The sequence below is a fragment of the Phyllostomus discolor genome, chromosome 11 (assembly GCF_004126475.2).
Source record: "Phyllostomus discolor isolate MPI-MPIP mPhyDis1 chromosome 11, mPhyDis1.pri.v3, whole genome shotgun sequence".
NCBI classification, from domain to species: domain Eukaryota; kingdom Metazoa; phylum Chordata; class Mammalia; order Chiroptera; family Phyllostomidae; genus Phyllostomus; species Phyllostomus discolor.
Genome location: NC_040913.2, coordinates 67,206,821 through 67,226,533, shown reverse-complemented (window position 1 = coordinate 67,226,533; position 19,713 = coordinate 67,206,821). Strand labels below are relative to the sequence as shown.

General features: G+C 50.4%; 1 protein-coding gene across 1 annotated transcript in view; it reads right to left on the bottom strand.

Annotated features, from left to right (window-relative positions):
* The window catches only part of TFDP1 (transcription factor Dp-1), a 44,674-nt gene extending 31,156 nt beyond the window's left edge, over positions 1 to 13,518 (bottom strand). Inside the window, exons 1-2 of the mRNA XM_036011498.1 lie at positions 13,371 to 13,518; positions 12,411 to 12,485 (exon numbers count right to left, since the gene is read on the bottom strand). Coding sequence (XP_035867391.1) covers positions 12,411 to 12,422 — 12 coding nt within the window. The 5' untranslated portion in view covers positions 12,423 to 12,485; positions 13,371 to 13,518. The remainder of the gene's footprint in view (positions 1 to 12,410; positions 12,486 to 13,370) is intronic.
* Between the last annotated feature and the right edge of the window lie 6,195 nt (positions 13,519 to 19,713).

The window sequence follows — 19,713 nt, the reverse complement described above, 5'->3', positions numbered from 1 at the left end:
CACACAGGCAGGGTGGAATCCACCAGGGAGCAGAAAAGCAACAGCGGGGAGAAGAAAGAACAAACGCCAGTCCTTGCCCCACAAGAAATCCATGTCCTCAGGAGAAACTCTCAAGCCCATCAGTGAGGGGAAGCAGGGGAGGGAGCAGTTAAATTTACAAACTCCCGCAGACTCCGGACAGGAAAGGAAAGGGAACGGGTGTGGCGGGCTGCGAGGGGAGGGGAAGACAGGGATTTGCTTTTGGTGCCAACAGGGGGATGAGACGCCAGGATTTCGGAAGTTCAGGTGAGCCAGCGCTCTCTGCCGGGGGCTAACACATGGCAATCAACACACAAGCTACAGCTGTTGTTGACGAGCACAGCGGGGACTCCAATGAATAGCCCAGGCTAGCATCCCTTTTTTCCCTCGGCTGGACTGGGAGGTCTCATCTCCTCTGGCTCTGAAAACCTAGGACTCTTTGTTTTCCTCTGCAGTAGCGCCCCCTTTGGCCTCCTACGTCTGCCATCAGAGCCCACCTCTGCGGAGTGAAGTATCACTTAGCATTTCCACCCAACTCCTGCCGGCTCAGCTGGACCTGAAGGTCAGCCGAATGCTGCATCACTTACACTACTCTCCTCCACCCACTCCGAGAGGAAACTCGCGCGCAGGCACTGCCTCCTGCTCATGCCAAAACGGGAGGTTCCCTGTCTCGCTGGGCTCAGTACCACTGGCTCCCCAACTGCGAGCCTTCCTAGAAAGAAGCAGACTGAGCCACGGCATCTGCTCCTCCAATCCATAGTCTGTCCTCCGGCCATCATCTTAGCTCTCCCTTTTCTGCCAGAAAAACACTCAGTTTATTCCAGAACAGGCACAAATGTAAAACTGCCTGGGAGAAAAACACAGCATGGTTCCAAAACCACTTTTAACCATTTGCATATGTCCCACTTTCTGGCGTTTCCGTGGCAGATCTGCACTGGGCTGGCTCGGAACAGCACGTGCCGCACCCTCGCACCTGCTGCACGGCAGAGACTGTCCCCCAGGACCGTAAGGGGATGCGTAAACAGGCCAGGATCTGATTTACATGGAAATCGCTCCTCAGTGGAACATTATTTCTTGTTCTTTACGACAAAGGCAGAACCGATGAGATGACTGCACCAAGTATTTCTCTCTAAACCACGCCCATGCTGTGTTTAACTGTCCCACGTCCACCCTCCTGACCGTTGTGCCATGGCCCCTGAAGGGGGAGCCCAGGGTGTCAGAGGTGCTGTCCACGGGAGCCCATTCCAGCAGGCCCCGCCCCGGGGCGCGCCCTGACTGCACACCACCCACAGGGTTTCTCCAGCTTCCTGCTGGGTGAGCTGGAGATGGGATGGGCAGAGGCCTGTGTGCAGACAGAGGGCAGCAGAAGCAGGCGGCAGGGTCCACACAAGCCACAGGGTCCCCAGTACTCAGAGGTGAAGCAGCGTCCCCTTCATGGCCTATGCCTCCCCGAACCCCATCTCTGGAGGCCTGCCCACTTCACTCCTCAGTTCAGGCCCTAGCAAGGAGCCAGCCCCCTTGATCATATTAGGAGTGGGGTCTTTGCCCAGAGCACTGATCGGGCCAACTGCTCATGGCCAAGAAACATACTTCAGAGGCCCAGCCTGCGACAAACTGTCCACATTTCTTCAGAGCCTTTTGTTTTCACCCTTTAGAGCTCGCCCAAGAGTTGCCAGGGCCTGGCCGAGCACGCGATGCCTTTGGTCCTTTAATCTTTGCTTCCCTGAGAGACAAGTACGCTTGTTACCTCATTTTATAGATGAGTCGCCAAGCCCTGGCGAAGATCCTGCCTGCGGTCGCACCGCCAGGAAGTGGCGGCGCTGGGACGCAGAACCAGGCAGTAGAGGTCCAGTGGGAATGACCGCCTTTGTCCTGCAGCGGAGTCGCCGGACATCCATGGCGCTGGGGCTCTGCACACACTTGGGCACGCCCCACCAGAGCAGGGAGGGGTCCGGGCCTGTGGTTCCCCCGGGTAACACAACCAGAGGCAGAGACCTTTTTCTGCTCGTCCAGTACACTTATTTTATTAATTTTGAAAATAACAATACACTAAGCTGACTTCTCTACTGGAAAAGTTATTGCAGTATAATTTTTCCCCTTTTACAAAGAATCTAACTCCCTTTTAAACAAAAACCAAGTCACCCAAGGCCTGGAGGTTAAACAAGGATCACGGCTCCCCCACAGCCCCCAGGGAAGACTCTCAAAGCCCACGGGGCCTGGGTCTGTCTGCGGGCTGCACAGGGTGTAGGTGGGCCTGCGGCAGGCGACAAACAGCTGTGACAGGATCATCACATCCTGCCACCATTGGCCCTTTCTCTTCCCATAGGAAGGAGCGCTCAAAAATATAGGCTAGCCCTGGCCAGTGTGGCTCAGTGGATTGCACGCTGGCCTGGGGACCAAAAGGTTACTGGTTCGATTCCCAGTCAGGGCACAAGCCTGGGTTGCAGGCCAGGTTCTCGGCTGGGGTGCATGTGAGAAGCAATCGACAGATGTTTCTCTTGCACATCAATGTTTCTCTCCCTCTCTTTCTCCTTCCTTTCCCCTCTCTCTGAAAATAAGGAAATAAGATACAGATTAGGCAGGGTTTCTAGGACCACGGTCAGCACCTGCCAATACTGCACTCCAACAAAGGCCTATGAGATGGGACAGGTGAAGCCCCCATCACTGCATGAGAGGGCGGGGCCTGCAGTCGCCAAAGAAACCCGCCTCCACACTGACTGACTCCTTAGCCTTTCTAGCCCAAAGGAAGGTTTGGTTGTACAGCTCCCATAGAAGCCACTTTACAGTTTGTTGAGAAAAGAAGGGGTTACATCCATGGGAGAAAGGCGTCTCTGCTAGTCTCCACTTCCGGCCTGGAAGTGCTCTGCAACACCTAAGTCTACAGATAGGATTTCAAAGCTCTCCGGAGTTACAAAACCCCATGCGATTGTTTAATTTTCTGACTTCCCTCCTGCCCGAGCTGCATGTGCGGGCTGGGGGAGGGGCGCACCGGCAGGATGAAGCGGGTTCTCCACAGCATTCTCAGCTCGGGTGCTGCTTACTTGGATGGCATTAAGTCAGGGGTCTTTTATGCTGCACCTCATTTCAAACAAGGTACCTAAATTTTTAAAAAGACGGATTTTCAAAATAACTAACGTCCTCCAAGAATAAATAACTTTTTTATGTGGATTAATCTAGAAGTATGCCAGATGAAAGATAAGTGCGGCTTTATAACTGATTCCCAAGCCCAGCCACGAGACAAAGCCAGAAGTCGAACTCTCACATGAACGGCTGCCTCTTCACCCCTCTTCCCTGCAAAACAAGGTTTAGGTTCTAGCAACGGAGGTGGCATAAGCCATTTTCACTCAAACCCTGATGCTTCTGAAAAGCGAATCAAACGACAGAAAAATAAGACCCCTCCGAGGCACTGCAAGTCATTAATCCTTCCACACAAGGAAGTGAGACCTTGTGCAACAGCTGAAGAGACCGCCCGGCCGCGCGGACGCTGCGCTGCAGCCGTTGGGCCGAGGAGCTACAAGGACGCAGACGACTGCGGTGAACAGGGGCCTCAGAAAGTCTTCATGATCACACCGAATAAAGGTGAACAACTAAAAATACACTAATTGTTCAGGTGAAGGACAAACATTTAAACTACTGTACTTAAAGACTATCTGTGGTCGGCGTTAAAATCCAAGGTGTGTTCTCTGTGGGTTTACATTGAAGCGACTCTACAGTTACAACTCTTGCTGTATGACAAAAGTAAACTAATGTTAACACTTTGCTGTGAAATGATGAACGAAGGTTTAACATCCTTCATTTATAAAGAGTGGATGCAAATCAACATCACAGGGGAATGTTCCACCATTCAGTGTTTTAAAAGGAAAGGAAAGCATTCAACTTCTAAACCCAAAATGCAAACTAGCCGTGGCCGGTGTGGCTCAGTGGGTTGGGCACCATACTGGAAACCAGAAGGTCACAGTTCGATTCCCAGCCAGGGCACATGACTAGGCTGCGAGTTAGATCCCTGGTCAGGGCACGTGGGAGAGGCAACCAAACCATGATTCTCTCTCACATCAATGTTTCTCTCCTTCTCTTTCTGTCTCCCTTCCCTACCTCTCTCTAAAAAAAAAAAAAGCAAACTAAAACAAAATACCATTTAAAATATCACCTATTGAATGGAGCAAGTTTGTGGGTTTTTAAATGGTTATCTTCAAGTGCAGTGTTGAAAAGGAAGCTCAACGGTAAAAAGGGAATGTACCATCCGATGGAGATAAGGAAAAACTGGCACAATCATCTCGGAAAGCGGTCTAACTCTCTCAAAGATACAGTGCACACATGTGCTGCATCACACCTGTGCTCACACACCCACAGATATCCTGGCACGCTCATGCACATCCAGACATGTTCACACACATCCACACAGAATTACGCTTTCAAGAATTTATCCTATGACATCATCATGGATCTGTGCAAACTGGAGAAGATTTAACTGAAAACCACTGGCATCCCCAGTGCTGGGGCCTGGGGCCTTAAGACACACCCAGTGTGGAAAAGGGGTTTGTCAAATTAACTGACGCTCTCCGCTCTCTTTAAGATGCTGACGGCTCTCAGGACTCTCTCAGATAACCTGCACACCTGTGCTCCAGAAAGTTCGGCAGCATACCATCCAACTCACGGCTGTGTTCGTCTCTAAAGGTCCATTTATGCCAGTTATCTTTGTAATTAAAAGCCTGGAAAAAACTGCAAACAATGTAGAAGGTTGCATTGGTGTCTTTAAATGTCTTTTATGTTCTCCATCCATTCTACAGAAATCAAAGCTGGATATTATGAGTGCGGTTTATGCAAGAGACTCAGTAAGTGGACCCATTCACCAAGAAAGGGCTTTCGCACTACTGCCACAGGATTAGGGACTGGAAATACACTTGTTTGAATTTAAAATGATGTGTTAAGGTATGCATCACCTTTATTATTTTCTATTTTAACTCGCTTTTCCAATAACTGACCATCTACAATTTCCCAAGATGTCAAATAAACATACAGCTGCTAAAAAAATGTGGTTAATAAAATGACTTGATTATGGAAATACTGGCACTGTATTAAAGAGAAAAAGAAGATTAAAAATGGAACATACAGTACATTTACATCTTTGTAAAACATACCTTTATTATATACAACTAAATAAAAACCCAACAGGAATATACTGCAAAATCCCAACAAGTCATCTCAGATACCGGCTGATGATATTTTTTTCTTTTTTTCACTTTCCTGGAACTCTCTGACTCTTACACAATCAAACATTACTTTTATAAACAAAAGAAGTATTACTTGAACTTTTTCAGTGCTTCAGACTTCACTTGTGAAAATCCTGCTACAGGGATATTGCAAGGATTGTGACAGAAAAGCTGGTTGGTTGACAGGACTGTCATTCATTCAAGACAAGACCCACGGTCTCTGGTGAGGACAGACTGTGGTCCCACAGAACCACCTGGGAACAACGAATGCCCCTGCCGGTGGGAGGAGCCATGAAGGAGGACAGCACGCCTGCCCCACGTTACCCGCCTGCCCCATGTTACCCGGGCAGGGCAGGGCTGAGCTGGGGGGCGGGAGCGGTGGTGGGGGTTGGGGGAAGCTGTGGAAACGTCGGGCTCTGGAACTGTCTGGTTTTCTGACTGACAGGCCCAATTGCCTTCTCGGTCACTTACTAGCAGAGAGGTTCGCTCTGTGTCCTTTCCTCAGGCCCTCGGTGATGGGACGTTATAGAAGGCGACACCCGAGTGCACAGTTCAAGCACGTGTGTTAGGAGGGGCTGAATTTCAGCACCCTGAGGATGCACAGTGGTTTCACTCCGCCAAACGAGCCTTCCCTTTCAAACGGGGTCACGTTAAAAACAGGACTTTGGTGAACAGGGTCCTAAGTTCAAACACCAGACTCAGAGAGGAAGAGGTAAACACAACCCCTTGCTCTGGAGCCTCCAAATCGGCAGCAGTAGACCTGAACAGCACCCACGAGCTGTGCAACAACCGAAAAGCCACAGTCGGCCTAAAAACACAAGTCCTCACGCAGTGTCAGGGCTGCAGGAGTGGCGGCCAGTCAGCAAACACGCTGACGGCCACTCCTTCCAGGCCCGCTGACGTGCAGATGCAGCATCCGTATTACTTACGGCCGATAACCTGATAATGATAATGATCTGAATTAGAAGGTGCCTGGGGATGAGTCCCACTCTAGTTCAGCCAACACCAACACCCCACATCCCAGATAACATGCACCCCAGAGGTCTCATGCCCTCAGTGAGGACCACAGGGCTGTGATACGTGCAGGACGTGTGATGTGGCCGCCTGCCATTTCCGACCCATCCTTGCTCAGTCTCCCTGGAAATCCAGTTCCTTCTGGAACAGTACGAAATGTGCAGGCATGAGACACCAGGTATCAATTACAAATGAGAATTTTCTAGTTGCCCTACATTGAAAAATAATATTATTTATTAAATACAAAGAGAGAAGAGCTCTCTGAACAGTTGATTGTGTGAGGAAAACGTCATCTAGAAGTCACACTGCAGGTGAGGCTGAGCATCAACAGCACAGGCCGATTTCCTGTTCGCAGCCAACTCAGAGGGTCACGATTTTACACACCAAAAGCACACAGCTGAAGCACTGATAATATGAGGGGGAAGATCCTTTTTCTTTTGATTTTTATACCAAGTGTTTGTATAATACTTCTTTTCAAGCAAGATGTTTCAGGGCAACACTTAATTAAGCTGTAACTTTCTGCCCCAGCTGGTATGTCTCAGTGGTTGAGTACCAGCCTGCAAAGGGTGGTACTCAACCACTGAGACATACCAAAGGGTTGCTGGTTCGATTCCCAGTCAGGGCACATGCCTGGGTTGCAGGCCAGATCCCCAGTAGGGGGCACATGAAAAGCAACTGCACTTTAATGTTTCTCTCCCTCTCTAAAACTAAATAAATAACAAATAAGTAAATTTATTTTTTTAAAAAAGCTTTTTCTGCTTTTCAATGCCATCCCAGAGTTCTCCATTTTCATTCCACATAGAAAAAAAACTAAGTCTGAAACATGAAAAGCCTGGTACCTAAACAAGCACACCATCATCTATTTCTCCTCTATTTAAACCTAAGTGATGTGGGCTACATTTACTACCCTCTTAATCTCCAATGTGAAGTTTCTCTGTGAGGGCAGGCAAAAGAAAAGGCTGCACTTAATGTACAAATCCGTGTGTGTTCCCAGAACTCGCTTCATCAAAGACTGGAGGAAACAGCAGGTTATTGCCATACCCGGGTTGTTTCTTCAGCCCTGAATTTCATCATTGAGGTCTAGGTCTGTAAAACGATACTCAGGACGAGTATTTTTAGATAAGCTCATTAGTCTCCTATTGGTATTAAACCAGGCCTCATTACAGCATCCCTCAAAAGCTTAGATAGGATGCATTTTTCTTTGGTCTCCAGCTCTCAAGAATACATTGTAGGAATTTTTCCAGAACACAAGCGGACTCACAGGGCAGCTTTCAAAACTGAGGCCCAGGAGCTCCAAATAAAAGCTTGCACAGCCACCCTCTCTGCCAGGAGCTGTCCCAGCACTGTCCCCACCCCAAGATCACATTAGGATTTGAGGTTATCTTCCTCCCCCAGGACACCCTCGGGCCAAGTGCAGAGGGCGGGTGGCCCCAGGTCTGGGCCAGGACTCACTGGCCACACCAGGATGTCCCTCTGCTCTCACACCTGAAGTGTGGAGGGGCAGGGCCCAGGAATACCCACCACAGTCTGAACCTGCCATTCCACACCTCTGGAAAGAGCACCCCTGTAATTTTAGAAATCAACTATCTAGCTCCCTGTTCTTTACAAACCTCCACAGTGCTGGACAAGGACAAGAACACGACCTTCCCAGTGGGGATGGAGGCAACGCTGTGCTCCCCCATCTGCTTCCCTGGGCCATGAGGAACTTCTGAGGCTGGGAGCTGGAGACACACAGGCTTTGCCTGTGACCCTGAGAAAGTACCCAAACCTCTTGGGGCCACACTCCCCTACCCACCACTCCATTCCAGCTCCAGTTCTAAAAGAACTACAGCTGCCATGCAGGTCCTGTATCTTATACCCAGTTTTCCAAATGCTAACAGCACCAAACTGTTCATGGAGAGCTACAGATTGGGAAAAGGTGGTGGGAAAGGGGGCAGCCAGGCAAGGACACAGGTACGTGCACATGCACACGCACACGCACACACGGGTGTATATGTGTGAACACTGTCATGTCAGATGCCTTCCACTTTCTACTTCACACAATTATGGCCTTTAATAAGATCTAATGATTATAATGTTTGTATTTCCCTTAAAGTTTACTTTTCCCTCAGGAGCCCTCCTCAGTGCTAAAGTGTGATTGCATTCTCAAGGAGGCAAACCTTCCCAAACATGACCTGTGTCCACGGGACCTGTGGTTGGCACAAAATACAATTTACAGATACCTAGTTTTATCAGCCAGTAAACAAAAAACGACTTCACCGAGGAGGGTGCCAAGACCGCCTGACAGAGGGGGCAGACCCACAGCTGCAGGAACAGCGATGCGGGCAGTGCCCTTCGACCTCCCTACAGTCTCTCTACAAGACCTGCGGGAAAACATTCCAAGAAGTACATCTAAGGGTGGCCCCTGAGCTTCAGGTGTAAGACCACCTGCATGGGGACAGCCTACATGTGGCCAGTGAATCCACACACAGCCGCACACATGCTAGGGCCCCCAGGCCCCATGAGGGCAATGATGGAAGGGCCTGGGAAGTTAAATGACCGAATCGGTAGCTCTCTTGCAGGCAGCACCGACCCCCACCAGGACGTGGGCAAATACAAGGAGGAGTAGCCTTGCAGGCGTCCTGGGCCTGGGGGAAAGACCACTGTCACTATGTAGGCCAGTCCCCTCAGCAAGGGAATTCTTGCCCCCAATACCAATAGCAGCCATTAATTCTCTTACACTAAATTTCTGGAACTAACCCCCCAAACTGTTGGTAGTGGTCACTTTGAGAATGACCACGCTGGGGGCCTTTATAACTCCCACTCTGTGCTTCCGTGCCTTCTCTGCTTCCACCTCCTCCACGCCAGGTACAGACAGTGAATTTGAAGTTTTACCATTTGTGCTCTTCGTCTCAAGCATATACCGACTTAATTAAAATAAATCAATGTTGAAGGCAAAAGCGAAGGCTCCGATGGCCTATGGCCCACTCCCACCTTTGCCGCCCAGGCCCGGCCGGCCGGCTTCCCAAGGACAGGCGGCAGTGGGCATCTGAGTCCGAGAGCAGCCCAGGTGCCACCTTCTCTCCACACCTGCCCAGGTGCTGTCTCCCTTCTCTGTCTGACAGAGAGAAACCAGACAAGCAGGAAGACAGACAGGGAGTCACCCTGAGGATGCCTCAGGCAGCCCACTCACTCCTGCCATTTTGTACACACATTCTAGCACAACTCCAGCTGAAGAGACATGCTTTTGAAATGAAATGTTAACTACTAACCACCAAGGAATCAGGCTTACTTTCATATATTGCTAGAAAATGTGGGGCTTTTCTAAATGAAGGCATTAGTGATTTGTCTAGGTATCTTTTAAAAAAATACACAGACATTTAATTTGTGTTCTAGAAGAAGAAGCCAGGAGGTTCACAGGTGGTGCCAGAGCATGCACACGGGAGCCCCAGTCCCGTGCTCCTCCCGGTCCCCACACACCGCCGCGGCTCCCTTCCTCGCCCTCTGATCGTGGTGACAAGGGCACTGCTTCCTCGAGGCCTGCTCCTCGTGGGCTGTACCCTGAGAACTGCAAGTGTCACGAGAAGCTCACTGCTGGGCACAGGCACTCCACAAAGAGCAACCAGGGTTGCGTGAACATGGGAGTTGGGTTATCATTACTTCAGGCATTCTCGCCTGCACCCCACACCCCAAGAACCGAGGCAGATGAAAGGCACACAGGAACCAGCGGGCCTGGCTCGTGCAGAATTCCAGTCTGAGACGCTTCCACAGCAGGACAGGTGAAAAGCCCCACGTCTTTCCAGAAGACGGATGACATGGGCCCCTTAGGCCAAAGACACTGCAGTGGGTTACCTGCGGCAGGGGTCTGTGCCCAGCTGCCCTAGTGTAGTCCAGTCCACCTGCCACGAGAAGAATCATTGCTGACCCCTGACCTGCTGCCCCACCCAGGACGTCCAGCCCAGCCCACCTCCCCTCTCCCTCAACGGTGGCTCCTGCCCTTTAAAACCCACCCGTACCTGCCGCCCCTTCACCCCTAGTCAATGGGTTTGCCCCCGTCCAGTCATTTCCCTGGCTACACCCTTGAAACCTGCTTGTCACTCTGGACCTTCACTAGAGGTAAGAAGCTGCCACACCACTCCCCTCATCCTCCTCACCAAAACCTGCCAGACTGATACCTCATTGGTCCCCTAAGTTTGTCTTCCACTGTGACCCCCAAGACCTTGCTCCAGCCCCCTCCAGTGTCCCTGGGCCCCAACAGCCTCCCACGAAGCCTCCAGAGTGCTGCAAAGTTGGGATCCCGGCCCACCCCCTTCGACCCGGGTGGCTCGGCTCCCACCAGTACTCATGAGCTTTGATCTCACACCTAAGAAAACCTGAAGCACCGCTGCTTACATTAACAACTCCTACTTTCCCCTCCAGCACTGGCTGCCAAGGTCATCTTTCCGAACTCAAGTGCCATTCCCCTACTTAAAAAAATAAGGTAACTAGAGAAAAGGCCAAGTAAAGTAAATGCCCTACCTTGGCCACAATCTCCATTTCCAGCCTGGCCCACCAGCCTGGGGGAATCCTGGCTCCAGCCACTCCCGACACCAGCCAGCTCTCAGGACAGGGAAGGCCACTTTGCCTCTGCTTCCCCTCATGCGGTTTCTCAGCCTGAACTCCCGACCCCATCCCCATCACAGTGCCCTCGAACCAACACTGGCTCCCAGGGAACTGCCCCACCACCCAGCCACCAGGCGGCCCTCAGCTGCCCTGTGCTTCGCAGGGGGCTTCTCCAAAAGGGAACATCAGAGAAGGTTGTTTCTGTGTCCGTCTCCTCGCAACCAGACAGCAGGGACCGCGCCTGTCTCTTTCCATCCCCCAGAGGCCAACCAGGAATAGAGAGAGCCTCTCCAACAAGGAGTGTCCCCATCTCCTCTAATCAGTTAATAAAAAGAGCAAATAAACTGGGTCCTGTAACACACGACTGCACTCTGACAGAGGCACTGGGGTCCAGCAGTAGCCTCTTAAAGATACCTAATTAATGTGTTACCAAGCACATACTATCCTATCTTGCCTCTTCGGGGAATTCACTGGCAAATGCAATTAGAGATGATAAAAATCAACCTAACGTGATATACAGATTACGACTTGAACTTAAAACGCACCACACAGGATGCAACCGTGTGTTCATACACACTCTCCACCCAACCAAGCCCAGCACTCAAGGACAGGAGCCAAACACAAGTGTGTGCCCGACAGTCGGTGAGTGTGGGGCGCTCTCGGTCCGACTTCTTAGAGACTACTGAAACCTTTCAAATGATGAAAATGCCTATGATTAAAATGCATAATGCCTATTATTTGGTTCCCTAGACATGGGCGCATTTTTACTACCTCCAGTTGTTTCAGGTAGATGCCGTTCATCTGAGCAGGACCTCAACTGTGTATGGAAAGTTAGTAAATACACAGCCTCTTCTCATTAATGTGTAAAGAACAGTGCATTCTGAGAAACACTAATGGATGGAACTGGGGTTTCAGAGACTTTCCCTGACATTACAAAGTGCAGTAAGAACTACATAACCAATAAAACCAACTATGTTAGAACTAAAGCCTACTTCTTGGAACAAGTTAGAAAAAATCATTCATTATATTCTATTGTTTCATGACAAATACAAAGCAAGCTAAAGTAGGATTTTTTATGACATTTCGTTAATCACCAAGTTTCATTTTTCTGAGAAAAAAAAGTGGCCAAAATAAGTGCTGAGCACTTGGTCGATCAAAGCTGAGTTAACTTCCGACAGTCTCCACCAAACAGGTGCTCGGAATCATTCTGCACACGACCAGCCGCCCCCAGGCCCGGCCCTCCATCTCACTGCGCTCAGGGGGCCTTCAGCAAAGATATTCTACTTGTAAGTTAACGCAGTCTGAGGAGATGAAGAAAAAGTCACTGCTGTTATTTAAGCTTCATGCAACACCTGCCACCGGTGGTCAAGTGTGCAAAAACCAGGTGTATCAGCAAATCACACACGTCTCCCTAAAAGCTATTAGATTTCTTTCATCTTTCTCACCTTTATACTGTGTCATTGGCTTTAAAAGTCTGGTAGTAAACAGTGCTATAGTTTGTGTCATCATTCTGAAATAAAGTGGTACAACGACCAAGAATGTAGGCTAGGCAAACATCTGTCTGTAAAACCAAGCAAATATACTTACATCTTTTGCCATGTTACCAGATCCGTGAAATCAATGCTATAAATGTTCACCCTCCAGAGAAGAAAAATGATTTTTTCTGGTAAGAGGGAAGGAAAAACAAGAAATAAGTAAGAATGAAAAAAGAAGTTAATAAAATATCAACATTTCCCCCAGTACCATCACCATCCTGATTACCCCTCCAGGTAGCAGGCACTTTTCTTTCTAAACCCACACTCCATCCTCAAAGCGCAGCTGGCAAATAAAACCCCACACCAGGGATTTTAAAAGTCATGTCAAAGAATGGAAATGCATCCACCACTAGGATGCCCAGATCGCTCAGTGCATACCGCCATCCTCCCCGACGCCCACACAAAGGCTCGGCACCCGATCGGGCCTGGCACCCAGCCTGCGCCCGCGCACCCAGGGCGCAGCTGGGGACCCCTGGCCATCGCCTGGACGAAGCCCCGCTGTCCCTGCGCAAAAGCGCACCCCAAAGAGTGTCCGGGTCCCGCTGGCTCGCTCTGTTCGCCCACTCAGCCAGCCGGTAACTCTGACAGGTGGGCTTCCGGGGTCCGGCCTCCAGCCTGTCACTAGGCCGCGGCCGCCTCGCGGCGAGCGCCTCCCGCGCGCCGGAACCGGCAGTCAGGCAGGCCAAGTCGGGATCAGCGCCGCCCCCATGCACCCCGGACCCCTGGACCCCGTGCGCTCGGGCCGACACCGATCGCCGCCGGTGCAGACCACGGCGCTGCTGCTCCACTGGAAGGCCACCTGCAGGCCCCTCCAGGGACCGGGGACCCCCGACCCCAAGGCCGGGTCACCTGGGAAGATCCGACGGCGGTGCCCAGGACCGGGAGCGGGAGGCACAGATACAGGAGAGGAGCGCACACGCGGCGGGTAAGGGGGACTGGGGACGGCTGGGTGCCCCGCGTGTCCGCGCCCCACCCGGGACCCTGGCCCTCGCCGGCCCCCTGCCCGCCGCACCTGGCTGGCAGTCACGCGCGGACACGCGGGGATGGACACGCGGGCGCAGACACGGACACGCGGGCTCGGACACGAGGGCGCGGACACGCGGGCGGTCCGGGCGCGCACTCCGGCCCGGGGTCCTGCCCTGCAAGGCGCCGGGCGCGGGGCTCACCCTGCCGAGCGGGCGTCGGGCGGCGTGACGTGCGCGGCGCGGTGACGTGGGCGGACCCGGCTCCCGCAGCGCGCCTGCGCGCGTTTTCGCGCCTTCGGCTCCGTCCTCCTCCTCCCGCCGAGCTGCCCGCGCTTGGCTCCGAGGGGGAGCTTGGGCTGCGCGTGCGCGCGCGCCCTGCGGGGGATGGAGACCCAGGGACTGGCGTCGGCCTGCAAAGTTGCGCGCGGGCGCGGGGAAGAGAAGCCATTGGGGTGTGCACATGCGCGCACACGGAGAACCTGAGCATGCGGTGTGTGCCCACGTGCGCACGCGGAGGACAGGGGCCCAGGGTGTGTGTGCATTTGTGCGCACCGGGCCGGTGTGTTTGTACACTTAAGCGCACATGGGAAATGGGCCAGAGTGTGTGTGAACAAGTAAGAGAGGAGCCATGGTTGTGTGTGCACATTTGCTTGCAAAAGGAGAGGGTCAAGGTGTGTGTACCTGTCAGTGTGCACACAAGGATGAGAGTGGGACCCCTCTGTAGGCATGTTCACATTGGTGTATTTGCAGGAGTGTGTGCATTCAGGCAGGAGAAGGGCTGATTTTGTGGGCACAGGTGTTTATGTGTACACACAGAGGAAGAGGGCTGGTGTATGCACCTGCAGGTGTGCACACATGGAGGAACAAAGGAGGCTGGGTGTGTGAACACGTGGAGGAGAGGAGGTCAGATGTGTGCATGCAGAAGTGTATTTGTACTCAAGGATAAAGGCAGGCTGGGATGGGCACCTGGGCATGTTTGGTTGGGTTCCTGTATATGCGCACAAGAAGGAGAGGAGGGTGCACGTGAGTGTGCAGGTGCACAGAGGCGACTGGGTGTGTGCACATGCAGCGTGGAAAGCCCTGGCCACTTGATAGTCTTCTATCCCTGCCTGGCCCTCAACCTCCACACCCATGCACAGGTTCTGCGGAGGTTCCACGTATCCTCTCTGCAGAAGCTTGCTCTGGAGGGAAACCAGGCAGCCAGTTTGCTCCTTATGTGTGTAATTGCTGGGCTGTGAGGCCAGTGGCTTGTGACCCCTGCAACCCACCACCACCAGGGACAGGGCACTGGGCCCCAGGGAGGCTGGAGACCTAGCTGAGAGCCCGTGGGGCCTGGGAGTACAAAGTCCAAGACCGCTTCGGGTGTGTGTGCCATGAGCTCAGGTATAATTAAAACCTCAGAGGACTTAAGCACAGAGCAAAGGCCTCTTTGCACTATATGGGCAACGTGTCACTGCATTGCAGCTCACCTAGCATGGTTTCACAATTTAACCATTTTTATGCTGATCACACCCACTCCTGCTTCTCTACTAATGCACCACTTAAACTTTCAAACTCTTAATTAGCAGTGGTTTCTTGAAGACAGCAAAAATCTTCCCATTCTGCTGATTAGTACACAATGGACACAGAGAAACATGGGTGGTAGGGAGGTAGAGGTGAATAAAAGCTTACAGAGAGAGAGTCCTACACATCTCACAGGCAGAACACCTTGTTTCTCTGCTGGTGAAATGTATACAGCTCTTCACCATTGGCAGGTCCCCATGATAGCTGACCCGGCATTCCTCCATTTTGTTCCTCAAGTGGTTATATGCTCCTAGTTCCATTTTTCTTTCACAGGAATTTTTTGGTTTTTACTGTATTTGAATATTCACCCCCCAGATGGCAGCCAGAAAGCCCCCCTTCCAGCCCTTGGACCCAAATGTGCAGGGCAGCAAGCTGGGGGCTCAGAGATAGGAAGAAATGGAAGATCAGATGGGGACTGAAACCAGAACCCAGGCATGTGCCCTGATCAGGAATCAACCAGATGACCTTTGGCAGGGCAACGTCCAACCAACTGAGCCTCACCGGTCAGGACTTCCTAAAATATTTGATTGAAGATCCACATACTTTTAGCCATTGCCTTGCCTTGAAATCTCTAGACTGGATTGCAAAAATGCAAATTTCTTGATGAATAATCGGCCCCAAACTCTGTATTCATCTAATCCTTCCACCTCCACTATATATCTGGGGACAGGTTGTTCAGGAAGCATGACTTAGTGATGCTTTCATCTGGGTGTTGATTGATTCACTTCCCATTTGTTGGCATTCGGCCCTGTGTTATTGTCCAGGACGCCACGTGTTTTAGTAGAAGAACGTAACCATTGGCTCTTTCCCAGAAAGGTCCCCATCTCCCAAGAGCTCCCTCTTCATGTGTCTGCTCTGTCTAGTCTCAGAGCTGATCCAAATCCCTACCCCTGAGCCCTGTTAAATGCCCTTTAAAAAGAGAAAAAGTTTCTAATTCCTTGAAATTTTTTATTCTAAATCTATTGGTTAACTATCCAATTTGCCTTTGATTCCCTCCTCATTGACATTGGTCTCTTCTCCAGCCATTTCCCATTTTCCACCCTCTTGGGTCGCCGAGGCTATGATGACATCAAGCAATAGGAAGATGGGCCGGGGGAGAAAGACTCATGGAACTTATAGGAGGGGAGGAGTGTTCCTGAATGTGGACAGGTGACATTTTTTCCTTCTTTGGTAAAATGTAAATAAAGGCATCTTTAGAAAACTTTGTGTGTATCATAAAATATAAGCAAATCTGTACTTGCTTACCCTCAAGATAAGTCCACTGGTCCTGTTCCCCATAAAGATCACTTCTTCTGCCCTGGACAGTGTGGCTCAGTTGGTTGGCACATCTCCCCATAGCTGAGAAGTTGCAGGTCTGATTCCCAGTCAGGGCACATACCTGGGTTTCGGGTTGGATCCCCAGTCTGGGCGTGTGCAATCCCCAGTCTGGGTGCAACAGATCGATGTTTCTCTCTCTCCCTTCTCTCTCTCAAAAGTAATGAAAAAAATGTTCTCAGGCGAGTATTAATAACATATACATATTACTGTTTCTAGGCCCGTCTACTGGCAAACTCTATAGACCCCCACCACCACCACCTAGACCCAGGAAGACATCATTATTTCTTTCTTACTCTTCTTACATCATGATCCTTTTGAAAATTTCTGGTCACATCCAAAGTCTTCCTCTTGGGAGAATGGTCAGTCCTTGGCCCTCTTGCATTATTATGCTCTTAATATTATGTATTAAAGGCTTACTCAATCTTTAATAGGCAGACGCCACTGTCCTTTGAATAGTACCCCTTGGGCCTGACAAATTCTATCTGACAGCGTCCAGTTTACTCAACATTTCCTTTACAAGCCTCATTTACTACTTTAGCTTCTCGTTTGCTTTTCATCTGAAATGCTCTCCAGCGTTTGCAAGGAACGAAATGCCATTTAACTCCACAATTCTTCTAAATAAAGTGTTCTTTCTGTGTGATTTTGCATTGTTCTTGCTAAACTAATACCAAGATTATTTTCTGTGGAATCTTACAACGTAAGGATCAAAGATCCCTGTTTTCCTTGTATCATTTCCTTCCTCAGCTGTGTCCATTAGTCAGTCATCAGCCAGGAGTGAAAAGCGGCACCAGGAGCCCACAGCACAAGTGTAAGGAACTTGACTTGATGTACAACTGGCTGCCTCTGGTCCCTTCTCTGCTACCTGTCCACTTATTTTACAGATTCAGTAACACACCTTGGAGCTCACCTGAAGCTGAGATGAAGGAAAGTCAAATGACTTTGGATAAGTAATCTCAGCCTCTCTGATGTTCAAATTCCTTTAGCCTTTTTGTCTTGGGAAATAAATGGATTAAGATAAATCACAATTTCAAAAGTTTTATCTTCCCTGCATTCTTTCCCCAGGAAACATTTTTGAGCTCCAAATGCATGCCGGATAGTAAGGAGACGAGACTCTGCTCATTACTGGGACAGGGAATTATGGAGGCCCCTGAACAGGGACAATTATTTTCCCCTGCAGACAGAGGAACTTATTTCTCACAGTTCTGGAGACTGGAAGTTCAAGAACGGGGTCAGGTTCCAATAAGGGCCCTCTTCCAGACTTGCAGATGGCCACCTTCTCGTTTTATCCTCACGTGGCAGGGCAAGCAAACTAGTTCTCTGGCCTCTTTTTATTTATTTATTTATTTATTTATTTATTTATTTATTTTTATTTACTAATTGGTCTTAGAGAGAGAGGAAGGAGAGAGAGAAAAACATCGATTTGTTATTCTACTTATTTATGCATTCATTGGTTAATTCTTATATGTGCCCTGACCGGGGTTCACACCTGCAACCTTGGCGTATGGGGACAATGCTCTAACCAACTCCGGAAGCTCCCGGCCAGGGCTCTCTGGTCTCTTATTCAGGCAGTAAGCCCATTCACAGGACTCCACCCTTATGGCCCAATTACCTCCAAATACCACCTGTAGGAGAGGAAAAATAATTTTCACTCTGCATTCTTGGCTGGGGCCCCTGTAACAAAAGACAGATTAACCAGAGAAAAACAGAGGTTTAACGAGTGTGCCTCATGTATGCATGGGAGATGCCCAGGGAAAAATGAGTAATTCTCAGAGGTGGCTTAGAATCAGGCTTAAGTATCACCTTCAGCTAACAAGGAAAGAAAATGTGGGGGAGGCCAATTATGGGGAGGTGACCGAGAAAAGTAGGCGAACAAGAGTAAGGTTTGTTATGCAGATTTGAGTCCCTGCCTTTCCACGGATAAAAGTTTCTTGGTTTAGTCATCCATCTCCTTCTGGCGCAGAGAGGGAGACACCCTGAGGAATGGAGATTTCCTTTATAAAAGGGGAACTTCGACTCTGTTTTCAGAACCCCTCCTGCCTCTCAAAACAATTGTGTGACAAAGAGGCATGTTCTGGGGTGGCGTGTTCTGCCACACTTCATACCACATTGGGGACTAGGTTTCAATATACGGCTTTTGAGGGGGTGCAAACGTTCAGACCATAACAGTCCCACTGGCCTAGCCAGGGATGCTAGAAATGTAGTCATTATTCTGGGCCCTATAGGTACCTAACCATTTAGAATTCTATAAAAAGTGGGGCGGAGAGCAGATACTGGGGGACAGTTTGCACTTTGTTCTAAATGATAAAGAGAGCTTTGTGTTTCGGGGAAATAAGCCCCACGGAGGTAGGGAGAAGAGATTGAAGAAGGGCATGATCTGAGACACGACATCAGTGAGAAGGTGAGGAGTCAGGAGACCTGGTGCAAGCTACAGGGATTGACCCTGGGCAACACGCACTGAGAAGGGGCCACAGCATCAGTGTTGGTTGAGGTCCGGGCCCAGAAACAGTACCAGCAAGCTCTGAGGAAGGCAGGCTGCCCGATGGTGAGCTGGCTGGGGCAGCAGCACTTAAGCACAGACGGGGGCTGGAAAGGTTCTAAATGGGGCCGGACTGGAGTTACTCCTCCAGAGTCATGTGCCAGCCAGGCTCAGAGCGGGTGGGTTTCCTCCTGTTCTCTAGCTTCTGGTGGTGGTAGTTTTTGGTCTTCCGGGGTAGAATGTGGCACCTGCCTCCTACCATTATTTAATGAGGGCAGATTTCCTAAATACAGGGAATTGCTTCAGATACCAACAGCTTCCAAAATGCAAGTTTTTACTTGCATTTACAGAGAACTTCACTAGGAGATCTAAGGGTCTCTAAGGTATAGTGACAGAGAAGAGCAGGAGTCATACCTGAGAGCCCAGATCCACAGGAGTTGGAATGGATAGACCTGAGCTATCCAGGCTCAGGATGGATGGACAAGGAAGAGTCGGGTGTGGGCAGGTTGAGCAGCTGGGGCAGAGGACAGACAGGAGAGGGGTAGTCTGGGGAAAGTAGTCCTGACCATTGGATTCAAGGTTGGGGAAGAATATGAAAGTGAGACATCAACAGACTGTTCAAAGTGCGAGACTGATGCTCAGACCAGCTCAGGGATAAAGATGCACCTGTGGCGTTGGCAGCAGGCAGATGCCGGGATGCTTGGGAAGTGGGAGTCACAGGAGAGAGCACAGAGAGAAGGGGTGAAGACTGATGACCACTCCGCAGCTCAGCACTAACTCAGTTCTAAGAGGAAGACAGAGAATGCATTCCCAAGGAAGAACATTGTAATATGATTCTGGTTGCTGTCCCGTCCCATCCATTGCCTGTATGGCACTGCCCTTATCTGCACCCTGTCTTTAACTTCCAGAGACTGCATCCCTCTCCCATGCTGTCCAGTAGATTCAGCCAATCAGAGTTACCAGAAGGAGAGAGAGACAGGAGAAGGGAGAGGCTGGGGTATATTACCCTCTTCCTACCTGGCCTCAGTTGGACA